The sequence below is a fragment of the Anarrhichthys ocellatus genome, unplaced genomic scaffold (genome assembly GCF_004355925.1).
Source record: "Anarrhichthys ocellatus isolate YVR2014 unplaced genomic scaffold, GSC_Weel_1.0 scaffold24, whole genome shotgun sequence".
Taxonomy (NCBI): Eukaryota; Metazoa; Chordata; class Actinopteri; order Perciformes; family Anarhichadidae; genus Anarrhichthys; species Anarrhichthys ocellatus.
Window position 1 is genome coordinate 10627364 of NW_022280054.1, and position 26706 is coordinate 10654069.

The window sequence follows — 26706 nt, forward strand, 5'->3', positions numbered from 1 at the left end:
TGTCGCGACACCCGGATCAACATGCAGCATAAAGTTGAGAGGCAAAGGATAATTAAAAAGAAAATGCTCATTTTTAAACTATTGGTTCCATTAAGAGTTTAATTGAAGTAGATTCATGATTTTTTTTTTTTTTCATTATCTTAGATTAAAAAAAAAACAAAAAACAAAAACCAGACAGATTGGCTTGAGGAAGTTGGTGTGAGATAATTGATTCTAACCCGCTGGCATAAAACCATAATTGCCTTCAGTGTCCTGGTGTAAACGGGGACTCGTATACACACACGGTGCCTGGAGCTACGCCAAAGCTCCTTATCCGTTAATCGGTGTGAAAATATAATCTTTTACCTCCAGAAGCCCCCCCCCCCCCCCTCTTCACGAGACAAGTGTAGAGAAACCTTGACCACCTCCCATTTCAGCAGCTTATCGATGTTGTGCCATCTTCCTGCTGATGAATTAACCTGCAGACTCATGAAGCCACGGTTTGTCCCTAAGGAACCTCCTTCATTACTTTTCTACTTATAGGATTTAATACACAGTGGTGAGGATAATATGAATCCTTCACCACAGCCACTGTAATATTAAACTAATGTAATAAACTATTGTATTTAATCTGACTGAAACTCAACGAAAGTCCCCCAGCCTCAATAATGCGTCCTTGGATAAAATGTCTTGTAACATCTTTACTGACAAAGCTGACCTTACCATCCGTTTATCTTTTCATATATTATGACACGTGCTTCTGCAAATCCATGGAACACGTTTATAAGTGCTATATAAGATAAAAACAGCCTCTCTAGCAACTCTGTAGCTAATGTTATCATGATAACATGCTCACAGATATTTGGTCCTAAATTATTGGATACATGTTTGTCTTGAGCTGATGATGCCACCAAATAAAAAGTCAAATTCTACCATTCATCCTGAGAGAATGATGAATGTTTGTACCAAATGCCATGACAATCCTTCAAATAGTTGCGCTGAAATTCTCCCTTGAAGCCCAAATGTCAACCTCATGGTGGCGGTGGAGGTAAAAGTCAGGGCATCACCACAAGTTATCATGGTTCATCCTCTGGGGACCATGGATGTCATGTGGAAGAACTAAATGGCAATCCGTCTAATTAAGATTTCTCTGTCGGGATCAAAGTGGTGGACAAAACATTCTGGAATAATACAGATGTGATATATTTTGACAGAATATTGCCTTGATAGCTGAACGAGGATATTGTGCGGTTAGAGAAATATGTCAGTGTTTTCTTGTACGGAGGCAGATTGCAGCCAGTTTGGTTTGTTTCTTCTCTCTTTTTCTTTACTCTCTTCTCGTGTGAGACACGGTGCTGCCAGATTGTCTTGGCATGGGGTAGGACGGATTACGTGTGTGTGTGTGTGTGTGTGCGGTCGCTCCTTACCTCCTTAAGAATAGATTACTACTACTCCGGTCTGGGGATCCGGGAGTGACAGAAGAAGCCACTGAAACACTCAACTATGGAGATGCTGCTGTTGTGTGTGAGTATTTGACTGAACATTGTCATGTGATCCCACGATTGTTTGCTCTAAAGTGACACATAAATCCGATACCAACACTATTAATATATTTTTGAATATCTGCTGCAAATGCGTATGTACTGTCCTTATTCTGTAAATGTCCAATATTTACTCTCCTTTCAGCTGATTGTCTCCATCAACTTAACTCCCAGTCTGAGAGCCGGGCTGTAAAACCAAGAGAGAGGAACTGCAGTCAGGTGATGATTCTCCTTTTATAATATGAAAAATGTTGATTATGGCTAATTCAAGTCAGTTATGAAGCAAAACATTTGAGACGTTTGCTTGTTCCAGCTCCTCGAGTGTATGCTGATACTCAGATTTTAATATCATTTGCAAACTGAATATCATTTTGTGTTTAGACTGTTGTTTGGGCAACACATGCAAACTCAAGCCAAACCCCCCTCCAAGAAACTCTTGCCAGCAAAAACAAAATCGCTGACACCCTGTCCCTCCAAAGCCACTCCCCCCAAAATCATCATCGTCATCATTAGTAACGTAAAAAACGAACGTGGCTATTGTTAATACTCACAGCTGTTAAATTGCACGTTTCAGAGTGTGATCAGTTAGACAGGCAGGTAGCTTATTACAGCCACAGATACCAGATTTCTTTACATCAGAGCATCAATGAATCTATTGATTTCTGTCAGGATGTAAACAGTATTTCAGCAAACATAGCGAACAATGTCTTTGAAGAGGATTACCAACCCTGTGGCTTTAAGAATGTGGACTCTCAAATATATCTGAATCAAACTTGAAATGTAATCAGTCTGCAATTGTAGATGTCCTCAAGTGGAACTGCCTCTGCCCATCACTAACCCCAAAAGACCCATGATTACTGTGTGTGTGTGTGAGAGAGAGAGAGAGAGAGAGAGAGAGAGAGAGAGAGAGAGAGAGAGCGAGCATCCAACCCATCGAGTAAATTACTCTAAATCTTGATGACTGTCACTAATTCCATTTCCATCTCTCTCTCTCTCTCTCACACTCTTTCTCTCTCTCACTCACTCACTCACTCACTCACTCACTCTCTTTCTGCATTTGCATGGCACTGGCTTTGATGTCTCTGTCTGGATGTGTGTGTAAACAGCAAAGATCTTCCTTGTATTCAATGCACGAAGATGATAAAAACACAGATGGAAGACAAAAATCATGAGCGTTGTGCGCTAAGAGTGGAAAACGGTTTGTGTGGTGTTGGTGGTGGAACAGTAAGAGATGAAGAGGAGGAGGAGGAGGAGGGAATAAACACAGTGATGGAGAGTGAGTGAGAGGGGGGAGGAGCAGAGAGATGATTTCTCTCTCTAATCCTCTAGACACACGCTCGGTCTGGCTGCCTACTGGCTCAGAGAGAGAGAGAGACGGAGGCAGGTGGAGGGCTCAAACGGAGAGAGAGAGAGAAAGAGAGAAACCAAGTGGGAAGGGAAAAACAAGATGAAGGGAAGAGAGGAAAGGAGAGCTGCCTCTCGTAAACCACACTGACAGAAAACACCGAGAGAGAAAGAGAGGGGCAGCGAGGACGAGGAGGACTGGAGAGACTAGCGAGTCTCACACGGTTTCAAGCAGAGGGAAGGAGACGGAGGAAGAGGAGGAGGAGCGCAACGCTTCAGTCCAGCGCTGCCTGAACCAAACCTAGGAGAGAAGGAGAGGAGCAACAGAGTGGAAGGGGAAGGAATCCAATCAAATAAAATAGCTGGAAGAGGACAGAGGGAGGAAGTAATGAAGAGGATGGAGGAGCGGAGGACGAGCAGAGACACAGATCCCCGGTTACTCAGGCTCACATGAGTGTATGGACCTGAGCCCGCTCCAGAAGTTACTACCACAAGATGCTGTCAAAGAAACCAGAGTGTGAGGGCGGAGTGATGGGCGGTGAAACTCAGTAGATGAGTCTCCGGACCAGGTCTGTGTGTGAGAACATATGACGGACCAGCTGTTTTAGGAGGTGAACAGGGTCTAGGTGCACCCATAGGAGGGCAGTGAGGAAGAAGGACGCACAGATGGAGAGTTACACGTTTTACAGCTAGCACGTAGACGAGCTTCAGTCCGAACCATCTCAGGTGCAGTTAAGGGGGCGCGCGTGAATGAAAGTAGTTCGCTCAAAGTTGCGTTTTGTCTGAAGGCAGCTCCCTACCTCATCTCGACCCAACAAGTGGATTCGAAAGACTCACAAAACGGGACTTTTAACTCGTGCGCTGCCGACTGGGGAAGACCCCCTTCCTGATTTCTCGTGCCCAGTTGATGCCTCCGAACTCCAGCCATGGGAGAGTGGACCATCCTGGAGCGCCTCCTGGAGGCCGCCGTGCAGCAGCACTCTACTATGATCGGAAGGTGAGTTCTCGACAGAGTGTGAGGGTGTGTTTGATAGCGGCCAGGAGTGCATTCATCCTCATGTTTCAATATTATATGTGCATGCATATACACACGGTATCTAAAACACAAGTATGCCAATGCATGAAGAATATGAGTCCTTCCCTGCTTTTAGGCTTTAATCCCTCTGAGCGACATGATGGGACACAGAGGCTTTGGCCATCAGAGCATCCAGCGCTCATTCATTCTCTACACTACCTCTCTGTGCTGATGTTCTTCCTCCCGCCGTCCTGTTACACAAGCGTGCCTCATTTCAGCTTTCCCACAATTTCCTCCCCTCCCTTCCCTCCCATCTCTCGCTTTCTTCCTCTGTCAAGTATGAAGTCATTCCTCAACCTAAAAAAAAAAACGGCTGTTACGATTTATGCATCATCCTGCAATGGCGAGATGTCTTGTATTTTAGTTTGAATAACTCGTCCTCGTCGGCCGCAGGGCGAGCAATTATTGATGAGCGTTTTAGCCACTGAGGCACATCAGCTCCGTGAACGGTATCAAACACGATTTTACATCTAGTAGAGGACACGTTCCGGAGTTTGAGGGTTTTCCTGGGACATGTTTGAAAACCGCAGGTTCAGCATGGGTTCATCGGAGACCATCTGAATTAGTGGTTTAAACCAATCCCCTGAAGCTCCTGACTCAGTCTGGCTAGTGGTACTCTTGAATTATTGAGTGAATAAATGTCAGCCAGTTCAAGAAGAAGAAGTAAATGATGTGGAGAAACATCCTTTCTTTTGGCAGAAGATGAGTCGTCCTCTGCTGACAAAGCTCTTGAGTGTGAATTTTGTCGGGTTATGAAACTGAAGCGATTTGGAGTCTTGTTCTGAAAGCAGTTTGCCGGTTGGATGGGTTAGTTGGAGTCGCTTCCTTCGAGTGTTGTGATGAACGATTGCTCAGCATTTGCCTCCCTTTCATTCATGAGATACTGAAGGAGCGGCGTCGCTCATCAGCTGGACGAGTCATCCTGGCTGCAGGGTCCCGGCGAGAGCGAGAAAGAGACAGAAAGAGGAGGTTGTCGAGGACGAAGAAGAAAAAATTAAATCCCCAAAGGAAATCGAGGAAAAGAGAGAGAGGGAGAGAGAAGGAGAGAGCGAGAGAGAAAACAAGTTTGGTTTGCAAAGTAGAGAGGAGCCGAGCGGCACAGAGTGCGAGATGTGAGAGACGGGTAGCGGATGACGGGGAAAGAGTAAAAAAGACGAGGGGCGGTTATTCACAGACAAGCGAGCAGACACATGGCCTCGGTCTGCAGGGCGTTGGGAGGAAGCCAAGAGGACCGTCTCGTCACGAGATGGTGCTGCGTGTCATGACCCGGGCGTGGGCAACCAGGACATAAGTCGTGTTCACCTTTTGTCCTGACAGTTTGAAATGTTTGACGAGAGGAACCGGCAGAACTTTTACAAAATATTAGAATTTACACTTAGGATTGCCAGCAGCTTTGTACCGTTTCCCTTGCATTTGTTTAGGCTCAATACCTTTGGTGTCCATTTCCACAAACCCTCACGATACTGTGATGTTTAAACTGTTTCAGTTTAATTTCAGTGTTCAAGTTTTGAACTTTTTCTTTCTGAGAAAACTGAGGTTATGAGTTGAGCTCTGGTTGACATGTTGAAGGATGTAGCGACTGCTGCAGACTCTTAATCTCGATGTGTTATCGAAGTCAACGCACAATAGCGCTATAACGTGCATTTATAGTTATTACAGTTAGTACTTAATGTGGCAATCCTTTATGATTTCAGTCCTCGTTGATTCAGAATTTCTATTTGAGTTAAAACAGTGGAGGTGTGCCTTTAAATCCACATTCTGGAGTCTTTTTGGTGATACAAGAGCTTCAAGTTTTGTGTGCATTCTATTTTTTGTGAGTACACAATGTAGTAAAACTGTAATACTGCTTTTTTTCGGGAATGTCGCCCATCCAGTTCATAATACTGCAAAAAAAAAAAAAATATATATATATATTACAATACTTTCATCAGTGGGTCCTAAGATTGATCACCTTTGTGTTACCTCCTTTGGGGATAGATAATGACTAAACAGATATTTATTGAAATGGAAATCTTTAAGTTGTTCAGCGTTCAATCTCAGTTCCACAGTTGTAAACTCACATATTGAATAACCGTCCGATTGGTTGTTGATTCCTTGTGAAAGACACACTGACTCTATAAAGAGAATTACATTTGTGGTTTCCAAGGTAAAAAAACAGTAATTCATTGGATGTAACAACAAAGCAGGTTTGCACTTATTGGAACTCTAAGGGACTGTGCACAAGCGTTTCAGGGTGCGACGGCTGCACCTCGAGATAAAAATAGTTACATTGTAAATAGAACAACTAATCACAGCCGGCAGATGTCTTTTTCTTTCTTCTGTAAACATAGAGCTTCATAGCCCCACGGACTATTTTACTTGCTTCACCCACCTTCCCGTCCAAAGACGTCACAACATCCAGTTGAAAGGTCCGACAAACTGAGACAAACCAAGTAGTAAAGCTACTCTGAGGGATTTACAGTGCTGGAAAATGTATTTATTGTTGTTTTGACTTTGTTTAGTTCAATCATTGAGGCCACATGATAAATTACCGCAACTTCTTCATCATCGTCATCGCAGTGCGCATGGTTTTGGTTGCTTAGTAAAGGCAGGCACGACAGGAGTGCAACGTCCCTTAGCACCTTTGGATAAAAGAATGAAAGGTGCACGTCTGGCATGTTCCACGCGTTTTTAGATGCAACATGTGAAAAGGGCCATTGCTGCCATTGCTGCCAAGACAACATCCGTAGCCTTTGACATTTATCCAACTTGTCCAGTTCGGAAAACAAATGGAGGATGTCCTTCATGGTAATTAATTATCTCTTAAATGTTGTTAAAGGGAAGCACTCCTAATCACTCAGTGATAATATGAAAAAGCTAGTCAGCCATTATTTATCTGTGGTGTCGGTGCGACGGCCTGTACGTTCCCACAGTAAAGTGCCTTCCCTGCAACTGGCTTTTTCTACGGCTCAAAACCATCTAATCTGGGACATCACTGCTGCTGACATGAATTTTTATAAACGCACGCTAATACTCCCTCAATCCTAAAAACCTATTGCGATCCCATTGGTCGGCGCAGGGTGCCGTCCTGCGTGAGGAAGCGTCGGACAGGTTGCTGTCCCTGAGGCGAAGCCAGCGTGTGCTCTCATGAGCCAACCACTACAACAGCCCTACAGGCCCCAGTGCATTCGTCATACATGAGTCACACACACATTAGGGGGGGAATATTACACTTGTTGTTTGTGTGTAAGATTACAAGCGGCTGTGGAGATCCCCTTCTACGGTCAGGGTTTGTACGTGCGTGTGCATAAATACTCTTCTGTGTGCTTTGTGGGGGGTTTCCGTCCCGTCTGTGAGTGCGTGTCTGTGTGTTCACCTGCTACCTGTGATTAATTCCTGCCATTACGGGCAGTGTGGCGGGTGCAAATTGACTTCGACCAATCTGACGGACTGCAGTTCTCCGGCGCCTTGATGGACCGTGATGAAGCGCTCTCTACCTAACTACTGTCAACACATCACTGTGGTCCCGCTCCCGTAGGCTACAGCCCCACACGTGAGCTGCCATTGGTCAGAGTGGGACCGCTAAACATGCAGGTGCATCCTCCCACCACCACGTTGGACATTGATCTCCAATAATGGATTAGGAAGTGGAGCCTGATAGAAGACAGACAGGGCTTTAGGCTTTGAATCATGACGACAGACTGGAACTGGTCACAGTGACGTCACCTATTGGTTTGTAGACTGCTGGTTTGGAGCCTTGAGTTTGGCACTTTTTACCGTCGCCATCTTGGTTTTTTTTGCAACCACAAATGACACGAGACGGGGGAGCTGAGTACAACTGAATGCCGAATAAGACTTTTATGCGACCAAAAATGTTACAATTAACTTTTATGAACTGAAGACACACTGTGAAAGATTTCAAATTCTAAGATGAAAACTCAGACAACTCCCAGACGGGACAAGGCCGTGTTAGTGACCTGTCAATCAAAGGCAGCCACACATACTCTGCTTTATGGTCTGTTTGACTCTAAATGGACCATAACTTACTAAATGAACATCATGCTGTATTGAAGAAGACTTGAAACTAGAGACTGAGACCATAAACTCATGTTTACAATGTTTACTGAGGTAATAAATCAAGAGAGAAGTAGAGTCATTTTCTCATAGACTTCTATAGAATCTGGGTCAGTCGAGAGAATGCAAGTTTGGCTTCAGACAACTGAGTTGTAAGCACAAAACAGTGTTAGAAGACATACAGAGTCAACTTCCTGACCTGTTTTAAGTGGCTGTGATTGTTGGAATGTCTGTTTTGGATCTGGCAGTTGTTACAAAAATTGTCGGATGTCACCACCTCTCCAATTCCACTGTGGGAAAGGAGGTTTCAGACGCTGTTGTCAAGCACTTTGCAGCCCACCGAGGCCCTGAAACTGCTTTGAAGCACAACAGGAGCTTTTTAAAATACAGTCCTAGCAGCTATAGTTTACCAGGTAGAATCCCTGAAGAAGAGATGGTTGAATGTTTGATTGCATCTCAGCATGCCTTTGCACGTGTGCACTTTATAGGAGGTGATCAAGAGTGTGGGTAGGTGGGTTTCTGCAGAAGCTCTGCACCCATCTCTAGGCCAGCTCGCTCAGCATGACTCCTCAGCACGGCTCCCCCTGAGTCAAATGAGTGTTGTCACTCAGGAGCCATCAGCTCATCCGTCTAAACCATGTGTGTGTTTGTGTGTGTGTGTGTGTGTGTGTGCCACATGCACTCTTTCAGCGCAGCACATTGAGCCAAAACCAATATTTTTTAGTGAGCAGTGTGTACAGCGTGTGTCCGTGTTTGTCGACGGGTTACAGCTCCGATCGTCACGTGACCTTGAGATCATCGTGAATCCCCTGCGGAGCGCTCGCAACCCCCACGGAGGTGATGGATGATTTTGTTTGCGCAAAAATGATTCTTATCTGGCAAACGTGTGCTATATTGCGGAGAGAAGAGGTACAGCGAGAACGGGGCTGTGATATCGCCTCGCTTGCGTCAGAATCCCCAGAGAGGGCGTTAAAAAAGGGACTTACAGAAGGCCAAGCGAGACCTCCGACATCTATTCACTCCGTTGCTCCTTGTCTCTGCTTTCACGCTTCCTCTTCCATATGTAATGACCCCCGGGATGCTGGCGGCTGTAATGTCAGAGCCTTCTCAGTGCTGCCATAAGTAACCAGAGATTAAAACGACCTCATGTATTCCATAGGGAGATTATGACTGGGAGGAAGATGCATGAAATTCCTGCTGCATCTTGTTGGAATTTGTCTTTATGCAAATATACAGCATCCTCTGGCTGACAAAACCTCAATACATGGACGTTTATCTAGTGAAATAATCATAATGTCAAAGATAAGATGATTCCTCAAGTGAGCATTAGAGTTCATGTCAGCACTGATAGTGGGATTGATTTACTCCAGCTGTGCTGCTGGAGATATATACACATCCTGGAAATGAGCCCGGCAGCAGGGAAGAGCTTCTCGCAGCCTTTTCATGACTGGAGTACTACAACCAGCCTCCGTGGGGACCGCCGGAGATGCACAGTTGTAGCTGGGGGAGAAAAAGAGGGAGCAACTGTGCGTAATTATGCAGCTTGTGTTCTCATTTCTTTCTGCTTACACTTCATATACACTTCCCCCCTCCAGCTTCTCTCTGCTTCTCTCAGCTGCTTATACTCTTTTCTCCTGATCCTCACAGTCCGCAAAGGTCAGGGGTGACGAGGTGTAATCGACTCTCATTACATGTGTATGCGTGCGTTCATCAGCCACTACGTCGGAAGATAAACCTCCATCATCATCCCGGGTTAACGGAACTGGAAGACAATAACACGGATGACGATAGAGAAGAGAGAGGGATGAATGGATAAAGATAGAGCGATTAGGGCAGGCGAAGGGGTCCGAATTCAGACGGGTTTCACCTTGAAGGGCCTCTGGGAGAAACCGTCTCTGGCAGGGTGACTCAGTAAGGCTTACAGGTTTAGCGTTAGCACCTCGCTGGAGGACAGAGCCGGTCAGCGTCAGAACTGGAGGGGTAGTTTAACCCGGACATTACCTCACACGCACAAACACACGAGAGCAAACCTGCAAAAATATTTAGCCACCTGCACGAGTCATTTAGTCTCGTGTTCATTTGTGATTCATGTTTAAATTTTCATCAATATAGAATTGGAACAGAGACCTTGGAATGGTTATTCTGTTGCCTTTACTTTTTTTAGTAAAAGTTATGTTTTCGTGTTGAAAGCAGTGAATCCAGTTTGAAAGCTTGCCGGTGCATTCAAAGACCTGTGATCAGTTGTGACATCCAAGGGAGTGAAAATCTCCCGCCAAGATCTACAGCACGCTGTCAGAAAATCAATACTTGAACATTCTTTAAATGAAAAGCGTGTCCTCGTTCGCATCTGCATTACCACATGATGATGAGCGATGCGATGAATTATTTATCTTAAGTTTTACATTTCTGCAAGATGATTTTCATACCTTGTTGACGTGAGCTATACAGCAAGGCATACGTTATTGATGTATTGGTTAAAAAAAAATATTAGATGCCAGCTTTATTGGAAAGTTAAGGCCTAATAAGGCAGGTGATTTAATGTCGAGTAGTGTAACCATGAATTCTTAATGGGACGGTGTAGTCACTCTGTGGTAATACAGTTTCTCTTCGGATAAATCTTCTTTGATCAACATCAACATGACAGGACGGTAAAACACCCAACTTCACTCTTGGTTTTTCACATTAGACTCTGGACTTGTAACTGTCACCCTAAAACAACGACAGAACCAAAAGCACTTTGAGGCAAGCGGACATGAATAAGTAACCCACGCATGAACAGTAACGATAGTCTTTGAATCGTCTTTACAGAGTGGAGCAAAAACTGTGGTTTAATGATAAACAAATGTAAAGCTAAAGCGGCTGCGCTCACTCGTATGTTCTGTAACATCGGACTCTCTTATGCAGTCAGATGCAAACAAAACTACATAAAATATGAGGGATACAATGAAGACAAATAGCCAACTTTGATCTTTGTTTAGTACGAAGCCGCGCTGCGGCGTTTGAAGTCTTTCTCCGCTGGGTCTATATTTGTGTGAGCTCGTGGCTGTGACATCATTCTCTTATTGATAAAACCTGCTTTCATCACTCATAACTAACAGCATTTCAATGTCGGCATCATAAAGTTGACATTCTCGTTTTGCTGTGATTGTTTGTCTGCTGACGTTCTGATAAAATCTTCTTTTTTGATAAAACCTTCTCACTTTCTCTCACTCAATCTCTCTGTTTGAAGATGAAAAGGACTTCTTCCATTGATTTATCCTCCTTATCCTCGCCCCCGCCTCAACTCCCATCATCGGTCGCATCTTCACACTTTTCTGTGGTCTCTAATGAACAAGTTGAGACTGCGGTACATTCATCTCTTGTGTGTGTGTGTGTGTGTGTGTGTGTGTGAGAGTGAGTGTGAGTGAGACGACTTCCTCAGAGGCAGTATCAGCCTGTGCACAGTGTGATTGACTCAACATGAGTAAAAGAAAATCGTGAGTGCACAGAGTCGCACCTTGCTGAAGCACACACCGTCTCCGCCAAGACCAACATGCTAAAAGGAGACATCTGATTCACTGCCCCCTCACAGGGGTCTACACACCCACACACACACACACACACACACACACGCACACACACACACCTACACAGTCACACACACACACAGTCTTAACCAGATGGTCATCCAAACATGTGCGTAAGCAAACTTGCAGCATGGTTAATATATTTAGTCATTACTCAGGGGCAGAAACATAAACAAGCTTTCTCACACACACACACACACACCTACACACACATTCTGCCAGAGCTGTCACAGTACTCGTCTTTGCATATGAGCAACCAGATAGAGTGTGACAATGCATTCACACCTCACCACACACACACATACACACACACACACACACATGATCCCATTCACAGATTGTCCAATTAAGCAGTGAATTCAAGCTGCGGTGAGTGCGTTTGACTCTCGGCAATATGCTGCATTCACACAGCCCTCTGAGCCAATTATGAACAAGCTACTTGGTGGACAGAAGCATACATTAACGACCTTTAGAGTGACAGCATGCAGGACTAGCACTGGTGTTTACTGCAGGAAGCTGTACCTCCCATCACACATCACCAGTGTCACATTATGATGGCTTCTTGTCATATTAGATGATGGAGCCTCACATAAAAATACTAAACATCTACTGTATTTAGTCCAGAATATACAAATGAGATGTAATGTGATGATAGTACAATAGCAGATGGTTATTATAATTAGTGAACGTTAGAGGTGCTGGTAGGTGGATCTCGAAACTCATCGGCTGTCTTTCTAACAACGATTTAGACTCTGGGTGCAAGGGCCAATATTCCAGGGGTTCTGATGTGATATCCGGGCCAAGACTTCCTCTTCTGAGCGCTGGTCATTGTTTACAGTCCGATTTGCAACTTGAGCAATGAGAATGGAGCAGGAGTTGAGAGACGACGTCTACGAGCCGACTGTTTCACAAGAAGGTCGTTTACGCTCAGTTAACAGTTTGTTTAGCTAATAAAAAGCTAAATCAGACCATAGCCGCTGGTTTCTCGGATTGCATTTTCGGCCAATGCGGCCGAGCATACACGGAGGCGTTAATGCATTATTCTCGGAAACGCCAGAAGACTGTGAAGAATCAGTGTAACCCGGAACAAAAGCCATAAACCATCCTCCACAATGCCGAGGAGGGATCGTAATTATCTGTAAACTCATATCTCTTATTCATGCTCTACTTTGTACAAGCCCTGTAAAAAATAAGTCAATTATTAAATACATTACAAAGAAACAAAGGTTGAATATCTTGTAAATTTGTTTTTGCTGCAAAATATGAAGATTCTTTTGACCCCTAAAAACGAAATGGCCTTCTTTGTATAATCCCTAGACATGTAAATAGTGCTTTTATCAGTGAAATATTTGCGACAGTCACGTGATCTGAAAATTCAGAGACCACCTGCTGACCCTTTGCGCACGACGCGTCGGCCGTGATTACGTCACTTTCTGGCGCGCACACCTCACCCCAGCTTCACGAGTATAAACTAAGCTTTAAGCCTTTGTTGCTGCCCTCACGGACTGTTTACCTGTGTGCAACCAAAGCCTGCCCAAACGTGATCAAACTCATTATAAGCAGGAAACGAGATGTTCAGACGTGTAAAATAAGAGTTAAGACGTGTCATTTAAATGGTCACATCTTCTGTGCAGTTATTTCCCATTTGAGCTGAATGATGCATTACAAGTCTGATTTTAAACAGGCCGGTCAGGACTTGGTGTACTCTTTAATTCATGGGTTGGGACACTTACCCTCACTGTACTTATAAACCCAATTTCATCAGACATGTATCTAATCAGAAAACACATTAAATCCACTCGTCAATGCACCTCAGAAGATCCAATCATCCACCACGGACAACACAAGAATCTTCTACCCTAAAGCAGAAATGAAAGAAAATGAGATGTGATGTTTACTGTCATCTATAGCACTAAATAGAAAAGCAAGAAATTAATACTTCAGTCTGCAAATTGAATGTCTGATACCTACTCTCGGATCAGAAATACTCAGATCTTTTACTTAATACCACAGTGTACAAATATACAGTTACAAGTCCCCCATTCACAATCTTACCTAAAAGTACATCAGTAGCATCAAAACAAACTAAAAAGTAAAAATACTCGTTGTGCAGAATGGCACTTTTCAGAATATTTTTTATCACGTCACTGGATTATATTTAGTAATGAATCGACGTGTGAATCACTGATGTTGCAGCTCAACCACTTTATATACTGCCGGCGAGCTTAATCCCTAATAATACACCATCATTTAACAGTTGATTGATATTTTGTATTAATAATCTCAATCTGCAAAGTAACTCAAGAAAAGTACGGGTACCTCAAAATTGTACTGAAGTACTTGAGTGACATTCCACCGCTGCCCACTCTGGATACTAGATGCAGAAATGTAATTTTAGTATTTTTCAGTCATATTTTCCGTTGGAGACAGCATTGTACATCAACAGCACAGTAATGATATGTATAAGAGTGTGTTTTTTGAGTATGTGTTTGGGATGTTCCCTGCTCAGCCATGTGCTGTCTGTCTGCTTGTGTGTCATGGAGGCTCCCTGCATGTGCCAGAGCTGCTGATTTGAGTTGGAGTTTTGGCACGGGAGAGTCGCGGTGGGCGGGGAGTTGGCATAGACGCGGCGGCCCTAGCTCGGGATTGTCCAAAACCCACCGTTTTAATCCGGATTACGCCCATCATCATTTCTCTCCCTCTCTTTCTCTCTTTCTGTATTTCCATCCCTTGACCCCCTCCCTCCCTCCCACCCACCTCTCCCACCCACGCATTCGTTCCCTTCCTCTCCCCCTGCTGCTCTTTCTCTCGCTCCTGCCTCACCCCTCCATCACAACCTGCCCAAAAAAAAAAAAAACCCAATGCTCACTGGCTCTTCTGTTGTCATGGTGAACACTCGTATCGCTTCTTTTTTTTTGTCGTTTCTGCCGATGATCTGTCCTCAACGATCACTCAGAGTGGGGTTCTTTCTTTCTTTCTTTCAGCAAGTCTATTTTTAATGCCCGGGCTCCAATTTTAAACTCTTACTTTTATCGCCTTGTCTGTTGCCAAGGTAACTGCCACAGCTGGTATCGCCATGGAGAGCCTTTGCATACACGCCACACTTTGTGTACCGGTGCTCCGGAAACACTCAACCTCCCCAGGGATCAATCAAAAATGTACTTTTATAGTCATGAGCCAGGGTAGATTGGTATTACTGTCTGTGTGCGTGCGTGCGTGCGTGTGATTGTGTGCACATGCATGTTTGAGACCATGTGTTAAATTTGAATTATTGTCGGCCTCTGTAGGACAATGATCTTCATCAATTTATCTCCAGAGCCCGTCTGTTCACATCCATCACCACGCTACTTAAATACCTTTGTGTGTGTGTGTGTGTGTGTGTGTGTGTGTGAGTGAGTGTGTGAGTGAGAGAGAGAGAGAGAGAGATGCATGGAGGGACACAAAGAGATGGATAGACAAGTGTACAGTATTAGAATATGCTATTATTAGATTTCCATTTTAGGAGTTTACAGAACCAGGATTACACACAAAGACGATAGAAGAGTAGAAGAGTAGTCTGTCACCAACTACTTGTCATTGCAACAGAAGTACACAGTACATACAGGCTGTTTATATGTGTACTTATATTCAGCATGTCAGGAAACATTCTATTTATAAGATAATTAATAGATGAATAATCCTAAAAGGTAACAACTAATATCTACAAGTACTTTACATAAGTAAAAGTAAAAGTACTTCAGAAGATTGGCCCCTGTGAATGACATGTTACCATATATTACATTATTATTACTGTTGCATCCATGCACATGTGGCATTTCACTGTTTCACTCAGCTTTCACTGCTGATAATACACAGCTGAGGCTTAGTCCAGTGTTTTCCAACCTCTGGGTCAGGCCCCTTCCAGAGGGTCACAAGATAAATCTGAGGGGTCGTGAGGTGATTAAAGGGTGAAACTGCTTTCAACTCACAGACATCAGAAACCAAACAACCACACATCTAGTCTTATCCTGTTATTTTATGCAAAAAAACTAACCAGTGACCAAAGCATAAAAGGCATAAAAAACTGAATTTGAGGAGTGGAAATATTAAGTAGCATGAAATGTATATACTCAAATAAAGTGCCTCAAAGTACTCGAGTAAATGGACTTAGTGTCACAATGTATTCTCATACAATGGTTCATGTGGAGTCAAGGAGCAGAAGTAGTATTGCGTGCAGTATACATGCATGTGCATATATACTGCACGCAAGCCAAATTCATCCTGCCAGGATTATTAGGTTTAAGGTGCTTTGCACATACCGCTCCTTCAATATTCATTCAAATAAGACACGATGGTACATTCTGTCCCTGAACCAAATTCAACCCGAGAGCCTCGGAGGCCACCTGCTTGGAGTTCAAAGGCTCCCCGGCTGAACAATGATAAAACCATTATGACTGGTTGGTCTGATAGAAATCTTCATCTTTTCCAGAGAGGCTGGAACTAACACCCGGCAATGTCAGACACAATCGGCTTTGTGACGCCCTGCAACAGCTGGATGAGAGTGTGTGTCTGATTAAAATGTGTGTGTGTGTGTGTGTGCACATGTGCATGGAGAGGTGTCCTTAGTGATTTCCTTCTCTGATTCTCTGTATTCCTGGTAAATCTGTGCATATTTGTTGTTTTATTGGTCTGAGTGTGTCAGTCAGTGCCTCTAAATGTTTGTTCGGTGGGATGAAGGTCTGTCAGCAGCCCCCTCTCTCTCCTTCTGTCATTGGCCTGAAGCACTGCAACCCTCTGAGTGTGTGTGTGTGTGTGTGTGTGTGTGTGTGTCTGTGTCTCGTGTGTGGTCGGATACAGCTCGGTGCCAAACGACCCGCCGTGAACCCCGAGCTATTGATAAACCATGGCAAAGGAACACAGAGACAGAGGGACGGCGCGAGAGAGCATGACATGTGTCCGTCCGCATTTGATGTGACAGGATGAGATTTGTCACAGCTGCTGGCGCGCTGTATTTGGGTTACCACCTGGCATCCGCAAGACACACAAGAGAGACACAATGCCAAAAACATTGTGAGGTGAAAGAGGAAATGAGGAGAAGAGAGGCAGGATGAGGGTTGGAGTAAACAAAGAGATGGAGGGACTCAGGGGGGATTTTCCCAAACTGCTGCTGACACTGATGAGTAAAAACATCGCTGCAAATCCCAAATCTCAACTTCACGTTGTGGGGGCAGCAGTACTGCGCATCGAGCATGCTGATTGGTTGATTCAACTCCTGTCAGGAGGCGGGTACAAAACAAAGATTAAAAAAGAAAGACTGATTTAAACGTATTACATGCAGGTATAGAAGAAACACATTCGCCGGTTTTATAGTTTAGGAAATAGGCTCATTTATTTGTTATTAAGAGTTTGATGAGAAGCTCAATCTCATATCTTGAACCTGGAGCCAGGGGACCGTTAGCTTAGCTTAGCACAAAGATTGGAAGCAAGGGGAAACTGTGAGCTACATAAGTTAGCAGATTCCCCATGCTTCCTGTCTTTATGCTAAGCTAAGGGGGGCTAGTCTGAAACAAAAGACAGCTAACTTTTTTTTGTCTTTTCAACAAGTCTCTTCAGAATAAAAGCCCACGCCAGTATTTTGTATTTTTTTGTCGGTTAGCATCACATCCTCGGTGTGTAAAGGCCTTTTACATTTAACATTTTCTAAGTTAGCATGTTTTATATCTCATCATGTTCTGCTCTAGCATGCTAACGAGCTATAAGTTTACAGTTATTAGGGTTTGATTATACGAGTATGACCAAAGTCAGGAGCTACAAAAATTTACTTCAAATATCAATCCCTTTGTCTTTATGTGGTGATGGGTCAAATAAGAGGTGTGATGTAAATGTGATATTTTTGCCTGAATTCAACTGTGGCGATCCTGCTTAACTGCATTACATTAGACTAACTAATACGTTCTACATATTTTAACATTGCCGTCACAATCCCATCGTGCTGTTCTCCCACAGTTCCTGAAATTACATTTGGTGTTTAACCACAGTAGAGACGCCTGGTTCCAGACCGCTCGACTCAAAGTGAAACGGTAGTACAGTCTGATTGTTATAGTGATTGTCACGCAGATCAGAGGTTGTGACACAGAAGACGGGAGGCTGATTGGTGAATCTCTCGGGGAACTGGGGCGCTAAATCTATCGACGGAATTAATAGTAGATACAGAGCTGCAGCAGCATGAAGGCGTAGAAAATGGGGGGGGGGGGGGGGGCTGTGCAGAGAAAAGGCAGAGCTTAACGGTGACGGAACAGGTATTGACGGAGGCTAAAGGTGAGGCTCTAAAAAGGATTAGCAGGTCAGCTATAACATTGGACTTGTTTACATCGCTGATCAAGGCCGCTAACTCACTCCTCAGCCTGCAGAGACAGCGCTAAGAGCTTTTTACTGTTTTGTCCGACATGATTTCATCCTAAAAAACTGAAATTTAACACAAATTTGAGCTATAATCAATTTTGAGACCATTCATCCATGTTTTAAGATTTCTTAACATTGTTTCTTCTTCATGGCTTTTGAACAACAGTAGTTTTTTTGTTTTTTTCCCCTTGAAATGGGGCCAATATGTTCTGGTTTTCCTCTCGGCCTCGTCTTCTAAAAGGGTCGACTTCGCTGTATCCTCGTTTCCTTCCCCCTCGCTGGCGTCATTTGTTGTGAACCCTTAAAGTAAACAAGTAACCGAGCTCCTCGCGGCACCTATAAGCCGCGCTCTGACTGGTCAGAAACATGCTGTTCTGTCGTTGACTTAGCTTCTACTCGGCACACTTCATCTCCCTTCGGTTTTTTTTTCTTCTTCTGCCTCTCGCCTGTTGCCGTGGTAACCAGCAGAGGGGAGATTGAAGGGAGGGAGGAGAGAGGAGAGGAAAGAAGAAAAAGAGGGGGGGAGGTTTGTGTCGGGGTTTCTGGGTAAAAGAACCTCGGCTGCTCTTCCTCCACCCTTCTCTTTCTCCTCCCTCTTATCTTTTCATCTTCTCCGCCACATCTTCCAAACTCTCCAAAAACCTCGCGCTCCTTATCGATCCCCTGGCCAATGATTTTCCGCCTCCTCTTCCTCATTATCCTCCAACATTTTTGCCTCCTTTGTCCACAATTTCCTGAATTTTGTGCTTCTCTACTCAACCGTTGTCCCTGTTTGCTATCACATCCCAGTGAAGAGCAACACACTGTGTTCTTTGCAGTGGACACGACACTAAAAAGTGCCTCACAACAAGTGTGTACATTTTTCATTCGCCTTTGCCTCACTAAGCCCTAAAACTTCAGCTCTACTGAGCAACACTCAAACTCCCACCTCACCACTACTTCTATTTATATGCAGCTCACCCTCTCCACTCGCCATTTAAATAGCGTTGAAGGTTTCATTAGAAGAGGCTGACGTTAAACATAAAGGAAGATCTTCAATAATATCGAGGGAGCCGCACTGTGAATGGCAATTCAGTTTCTCTGGAAGTTGAATAATGCAGACCGCTGGAGCAGCAACACTATTTCTGTGTGTGTGCATGCACACATGGAGGAGGGGTTGTGGTGGTGGCACTATTTCTCCTGTCAGATGCGCAAAATGATTATTTTTCACACCACTGCACACGTTTAATTTTTGACAATTAACCCATACGTCGGCAATAAGAGCTTTGAAAATGAAAAGCGCCCCCTCAGTGCAAGATATCGGCGTCAGACAATGAGGAGGAGAGAAAGAGAAAGACAGCAGGTCGGGGACGCACAATTGCTGGAGAAGATGCGTTTTTTGGACTTGGACGTGTTGGCACAATGTTTCTGCATAATCACCAGCGCCTGTGTGATAACACAGTCAACATATTAGTCGAAGGCAACAACAAACACTGTCTGCCGCGAGTGTGCCGAGATGTGTGCCATGTGCATGTTTGATGCAAATGTATGCAACGTTTTCGTCATCGGTTAAATTCTCTGTTGTTGTTTATTTTTAGATGAATCGATGAAACTGAGGACACCTTTTTTAATGATCCCATAAAAAATTGGAGAGTCCTCAAATTGCCTGTTTTGTTCAAACAGTCCAAAGTATTCAATTTCCAATGAGGTAAATCACACCTTTCCAGGGTGCATTAGAAGGACTTTGTTTTTAAAGGCGTCATCTGACTGTTTGTAGAGAATGGAGGCTCTTTATAAAAAACCAACTACAGACACAATCTGGAGATTATTCCTGGCAGAGAGAGAGAGAGAGAGAGAGAGAGAGAGAGAGAGAAGGGCCACAACAGGAGCCCTGGGACTACAAATGAAAAAAAGAAAAAACAGAAGGATGCTTTAGAGAGGAGAGAGAAAGCAGGTGGGGGTTGCTGTGTTGCGTACGATAATCTAAAGCTATTCGATGGCATTAACATTAAAAAAAAACAACTAATGCAAGAATCCTCCCTTGGCCCAGCCACAGATTACAGCTGTGGGTTCGCGTGTGGAAGCTATTATATAATTCATTCTCTATGATGAGATTTTCCTCCATTGCTGGTTCTCCTTTCTCGCGCTCTGTCCCAGCACTGGCAGGTTTCTCTTTTAATTTAAGGCGGAGATGTCCGAGCCACACTGGGTCTTTTTTTTTTTTTTGGGTGACTTTATAATCTTTTTATCCCTGTCTGGAACTAATTCATCTCAAACAGCGATTTGATGTCTTCTTTCAGTGCTTCAGTTTCAAACAGCCTCTCCACTCTGTGTATGCTGTTTTGTTGTATGGATATTTGTGCGAGTGTGCACGTGTGTGGCCATACAGAATGCGTGTGTGTGTGTGTGTGTGTGTGTGTGTGTGTGTAGTGCAACACTGTCTCACTCTGGTATTGTGAATTCTCTGCTCGCTAAGCTCCTTAATGGAGTCACTACAAGGGCAAAAAGCATTCCCATCATTTTGCATGTATTCCCCCCCCTTCCCTCGGCATGCCAGCTGATCACAGGTGTGCAGATTTGCATTAAGTCCTTTATTTTTCATTTTGGAGGTCATCCCTGATGACCCCCCGTTTTTGATGAGAGGTACAAGCGAACCGCACGCCGTCAAACTCTGGAAAGGATTAACTTTGCCCTTTGACTCCACATCTGCGCCGTGATTGGTAGATTACCCTTCACACGGCCAAATGCCATCTAATGATTATCTGGCCACATCTGAGGTGCGGTAACGTGGGCCTCCCCCTGGAGATCCTCTGTACAGTCAGTGTGGTCCACATAAGCAGATCTCTTGATTTGATAAATCTTTCACATATGAATGCAGTGGATCGGCCCGAGGAGGATTCCAGTGACAGCTACTCCCTCTTGTTGATTCTATCTGATCAATCCAGACTTCTCTTGAGGGGGAGTTGCACGTGAAGTGGAGGAAAGAGGTTAAGGTGGGATTTTAAATGCAAAGCTGTGTGCTGAGGCTGCTGTCAGAGGAGTGTTTGAGAAATGTCGTCATATAAATGTTGGTCGATCTTGAGAGATGCGTGAGGGACTGAGACTAAATCTGATGTTTGAAGTTTCTAGATTGATAAATCATACTTGACTATATCTTTAACTTTATTCAGCCTTTGACATAATACAAATACATCATCAAACTAAATAAGCCAATGATTTAAAGTGATGTATCAGCCCCTTATACCTGTTATTTATCTGTTACAGTGATGGTATTCTGTCTTTTACGTATACTGCATCTGTTGCACTCACACAGATGCAGCCTGGTTATACAAAGAATCTACATTGTAAATTACGCTTCGAGGGAAACGTATTTTCTCCCCGATTACGTTTGCTTTTGACGTATCACAAATACATTTGCAAACATACTCTGCATAAGTGAACACAGGGATGTCAGGAAGGATGGATGGGTCAAATAAACACAGGACTGTCACCCAGGAAACCATTGTTTGTGTCCCGTGTGAAACCAAAAGTCTGACATGCAAAACTTAATGTAACTAACATACGTATTTTAACCCAAACCCTGATGTATACTGACTAAACCTGGTTTTGTTACCTAAATATAATGAAGTCATTTTCCTGCTTTGTTGATAAGTTATGGGGCAATTCACAACGTTAAACACGTGTTTAAAGCTGCGACCGTAATCTGGTTTCCCTCGAAACGTAGTTGTGAATGTAGTTTAGTTGTATGGGAATGTAATTTTGTAGGAGACGGGGCTGAAAAATGTATTTTTTCGACAGCAACATGTAAAATCGGTGGGGCAACAATGGTGGAACATTGATGTCTGAAAGGCGCTTATAGTAAGTTTGCTGTGAAGCTTCATCTCTTCAAATTTAAACGCTCTTTGTTATGCACATTGACATTTTCTCAGGAATTAGTGGCTCTTCCGGCAGCATGTTGTACTGCCCATCAGCACTGCCTCCAAAGCCATTTTTATATGTCACCATCTATTGACCTGTATGCACTTGTATAAAAACCCCATAAATCTATGATAAATGTAATGAGGTCGGGTTTTGATGGGCTGCTGGGATGGCATTCACTACGGGTTCATATGAAGTAATGACAGCGATTCATCATGCTGTTATTCATGGGATTATCATTAATATAAATGGTAGTGATTAGCGACAGTTGATCTTGCTGCATGCAGAACTCATATCTGAGGGATTGAACTACAACGCAGCGATCACTCAACAGATTAGAAATAATGTCCGGGGCTTGTCTTCAGGCTGCGGCCTTGGTCCGGACTTTAGTCACAGATTACAGACAGCCAACTGGCTCGCACTGACTGCAAAAGGCAATAAAAGCCTCCTGTCTAAAGTGCTTGCTTGGTCTCAGATCTGAAAAATAAATGAGGGGCTGAGTTGAGTAAGAGAAGAACAAAGACAGAGGGATGTCTGCAAGAAAGCTAGGGAACAGAACAAGAGTGCAGGAAGGAATAGAAACCTGTAGTCCGCCCACTGTGAGTGTCCAACATCATGAAGCACACACACACACACACGTGAAGTCTACAGGATATGCCAAGTCAGTGCATCTAAACACACGGTAGAATAGACACGGGTTAACGTGCACACACGCACACGGAGAGAATTGAAGTGAAACCAACTTCGGCAACAGTTCTCTCAATGTCTCACCACACCGAAATAGCACCTAATCTGCAAACAAGGTTCACCTCGGTGTCACCTGCTGCAGAGACAGAAGGCTACCTGTGCTGTTATAACGTCAACAACTGTGAGATAAATACGCATAATCGTGTGTGTGTGTGTGGAAACTGATCACAGCTCCAATTTAAGTGAGTCTACGTCAAGGTTGCCACAGTAACTTTGCCGAACTACGCAAATAGACACTAAAATTAGACAATATCCCACATCTTTTTTACCTGTATACACCCTCACATAACACACACACACACACATGCACACACACACTGTTCTTCTTCTGAAGTATTTACTCTGGTTATCATCAGGAGAAACAGTGACTTAACAGTAAGACAATGTCCCTCTCCATCATCAGCACATTATTTTGTCCTTCGTCTGCCTCTGCGCCTCCTCTCCCACTTCTCTTTTCTAATTAAGGAGTTCAACGTCGTTCATGAAGCTCACTGCTGTGATTTCAAGCTCTAATCTCCTCCTCTCAACCTTCAGTCTGACTTGAGCATGAAACATGCATGCTTTATGTCACAATAGCTCTCTGATGTGCTCTCTGTTTTCTCTGTACTGTAACTCTTATTTTAAAAAAGGTGTCACCGGGCCTTTAGGGTTTTGCTTTTAAAAACTAATAATAGAGCAGAATATTTTTACACACAGACATTTTTAACGCTGCACTTTGTTGTATTGTCTATTTATACTCTTTTCAAAGCTGATTATGCAAACTTACTTCTGTTCATTTAAATTCCTCCTTTACCGGCTCACTTGTCTCTGTTATTCATCCTTCTTGCTTTCTCACTCTTTGGTATTCAGTATCTGCAGAGGCATTGCTGGGAAGGAAATCTGAGGACATCTCGTCCTTCCTGACACAGTAAATCGCTGTGCGTCTCTGGCTATTAACCCCATTTGATCTCTCTCTTTCTCCTCCAGGATCCTGCTAACAGTAGTGGTGATCTTCCGTATCCTGATCGTGGCCATCGTTGGTGAGACCGTTTACGAGGACGAGCAGACCATGTTCGTCTGCAACACCCTGCAGCCCGGTTGCAACCAGGCCTGCTACGACAAGGCCTTCCCCATTTCCCACATCCGCTACTGGGTCTTCCAGATCATACTGGTGTGCACACCCAGCCTCTGCTTCATCACCTACTCCGTCCACCAGTCGGCCAAGCAGAAAGACCGGCGCTACTCCTTCCTCTATCCCATCATGGAGAGGGACTACGGGGGAAGGGACGGGGCACGAAAGATCCGCAACATCAATGGAATCCTGGTTCAGCACGGCGGCGATGGCGGCGGAGGGAAGGAAGAACCGGACTGCCTGGAGGTGAAGGAGATCCCCAACGCCCCACGGGGCCTCACCCATGGGAAGAGCTCCAAGGTTCGCCGGCAAGAAGGGATCTCCCGCTTTTACATCATTCAGGTGGTGTTCAGGAACGCACTGGAGATTGGCTTCCTGGCGGGCCAATACTTCCTTTACGGCTTTAGTGTGCCTGGGATTGTCGAGTGTGACCGCTACCCATGTCTGAAGGAGGTGGAGTGCTACGTGTCCCGCCCCACAGAAAAAACGGTCTTCCTGGTGTTCATGTTCGCGGTGAGTGGCATCTGCGTAGTGCTCAACCTGGCGGAGCTCAACCATCTGGGCTGGCGCAAGATCAAGGCCGCCATCAGGGGCGTGCAGGCCCGCAGGAAGTCCATCTGCGAGATCAGGAAGAAGGATATGGCGCATCTGTCCCAGCCGCCCAACCTGGGACGCACGCAGTCCAGCGAATCGGCCTACGTCTGATGACGAGGAGAAGAAAAAAAGGAGGCGGAGTGGGGTGAATGTGCAAGAGAGACAATGACTTGATTATGATTTTAATTTAATGAAGATGATGTGGAGATGACCCCTCCTCTGCGATGAGATGAATGAAACAGAATGTAAAAAGACAAAACCTCCGGCTCTTCGGCTTAGAGAGTCAAGAAGGAGGAGGGGAAGAGGAAAATGAAAAAGCCTAGAGAGGACAAAAAGTTCTGTTCTGCAAATGAACATGATGAACACATTTTAGTCCCATGGGGAGAGACACTCCAACTGCCATTTTATACTTTTCTTTTTTTTGTAAACTAATTACCTTCTCGTCTGCCCCTCATTTCTTTCAAAGCGGGGAATTAAATCCTCAAGGGGCTGGAGAGGGATTGAGAGGATGAGAAGATGAGACGACGGGAGAGGAGAACGGATGAGAGGCTGTTTTGTATTCTTTGGGGATATTGGGAGATGACGGCAGCGTTTGATGCATCCCATGGTGCTTTTCTTCTGGACTGTGTCAGCCTCAGTGAAAAAGGGAGGACTAGTTATAGGGGATGGGACAAGGAGGATGAGTAACAACATTATTAAAAGAGGAAGGGAAGAACTGTCAAAGCCTCGTCGGACGCTCGAGAACGAAGGAGAGTTTATGAGAGAGAGAGAGAGAGAGAGAAGTTGTGAAAACATGTGATGTACCCAAAGAGGGAGAGAAGAGAGTTCTTATTTCGCTTCCTTTCCTCGCCGGAGACTCGTGGTAGAAAGAGCTGCTCCTGATCAGTGTCAGCCTCGCCTCTGCTGGAACATCGTCACGAGCCAAAACCAAGAGAAAGGACTGACGATGTTTATGTTTTGTCTCTTGGCAAAAGATGATTTTAACACAAACACAGCGAGTACCATAAACACTTTTTTTGTCTTCTCTCCTCTCTCTGCTCCGCGGTTGGCAGCTATATAGACCCCTGCCGCTTTTGACGACAGTAATGACTCTCGCTGCTCTACTTCTGCGTAAACTTTGGAGAGGAACTAATGAACAAATTGACAAGCAGCGTGTAAAAGTCTCTCCTGAAGCACAAATCAAACTTCCCTCCTCTCCGGCATTCCAGTGTGCTGAGAGGCAAAGGAGTGACAGAAAGAGAGGAGAGAAGGGGAAGAAGGAGCTCGTAGAGGAGAGGAACACATCACTTTATTACAACTTTAAACAAATTTTATAAAAATATATCACCATGAGTTATTGGTTGTTTTTTTTCAGAGAAAGCGATGGTGCCATTCTTGAGATATTTAATTATTGTTGAAAAGTTACATAGAGTATATCATGGTAATATTATTTATCCATTTAGAATATATCCAAATAGATTTATTTATCTTTGCGTGCGGGTTGGTTGGAACATCATGTTGATGTTTTTTTTCCAAATGTATAAACTGTCTGTCTTTTTTTCCATTTTTGTTTAGTTTAAAGCATTCCTCAGCGATGGAACTGATTAACGGCATGTGCGGGGTGGGGGGTGGGGGGGGGGGGGGGGGGGGGGGGGGGTCACGTTTGTGAGCTTTGTTTTGAAACGTACGTTATTGAGGCTGTGCAGCTGATTATTTTATTTTTTTTAACGTGCAAATATTTAAGAAATATTCATTGCAATTGTTACTGTCTTGCATTCAGCCCCAACACAATGCATCGTTGTACGTTTTCTACAGAGAGCCTTCTTCAAAATCAGCTGCACAGCTTCAGGCGATGACGGCCTGTGAGCCATTTGAAAAAGGCATGTTTACATGACGCAATGTTTCTTGACTGATCAAGCTGTGTAGCCGATGAGTAGTAACTCCCTAGGGACAGTTGTGGTTTTGTATCTCAGTGGTTTTTCATTTCCTTCCCGACGGGATTTCAGCATGCATGCCTTGTAAGAGAAAAGAACGTCATGAAAGAAAAAGATAAAGATGACAGAGAGTGTTGCACCTTGATTAATGCAGACGAGTGGGAGAGTGGCAGACTGAAGGAGCTCATGTCGGCAGCATGTAGGCCGCCCTGTCGTACACGAGTGCATCATTTAAAACAGGGAGCTTTACCGTGAAACCAGACATAGGGACCGATTCAATACACAACATGTGGTGTTTTTTAAAATAAAATTCACACATACACCGTCACGTTCCTCATAGCAGTTCATGCCTCTATTTCGTCTGAGGAAAAATCCAAAAATGCGTCTTACACCAGGTCTAAACTCACTGTAGCAGGTCAGTGGTCTGAGCTTCAGCATCTTATCTCCCGCTGCAAACTGAATGGCCTTAAGTAGCTCAACACTGCCACGTTTGAGAGTTTGACTC

At 44.2% G+C, this 26706-nt stretch overlaps 1 protein-coding gene across 1 annotated transcript; it reads left to right on the top strand.

The window, feature by feature from the left end:
• The first annotated feature begins 2895 nt into the window (after positions 1-2895).
• On the top strand, positions 2896-25884 carry gjd1b (gap junction protein delta 1b). The gene is made up of 2 exons (XM_031861089.1): positions 2896-3861; positions 23550-25884. Exons 1-2 carry the CDS (start codon positions 3791-3793, stop codon positions 24397-24399), a joined length of 921 nt encoding a protein of 306 aa, XP_031716949.1. The 5' UTR covers positions 2896-3790; the 3' UTR covers positions 24400-25884.
• The last annotated feature ends 822 nt before the right edge of the window (positions 25885-26706 follow it).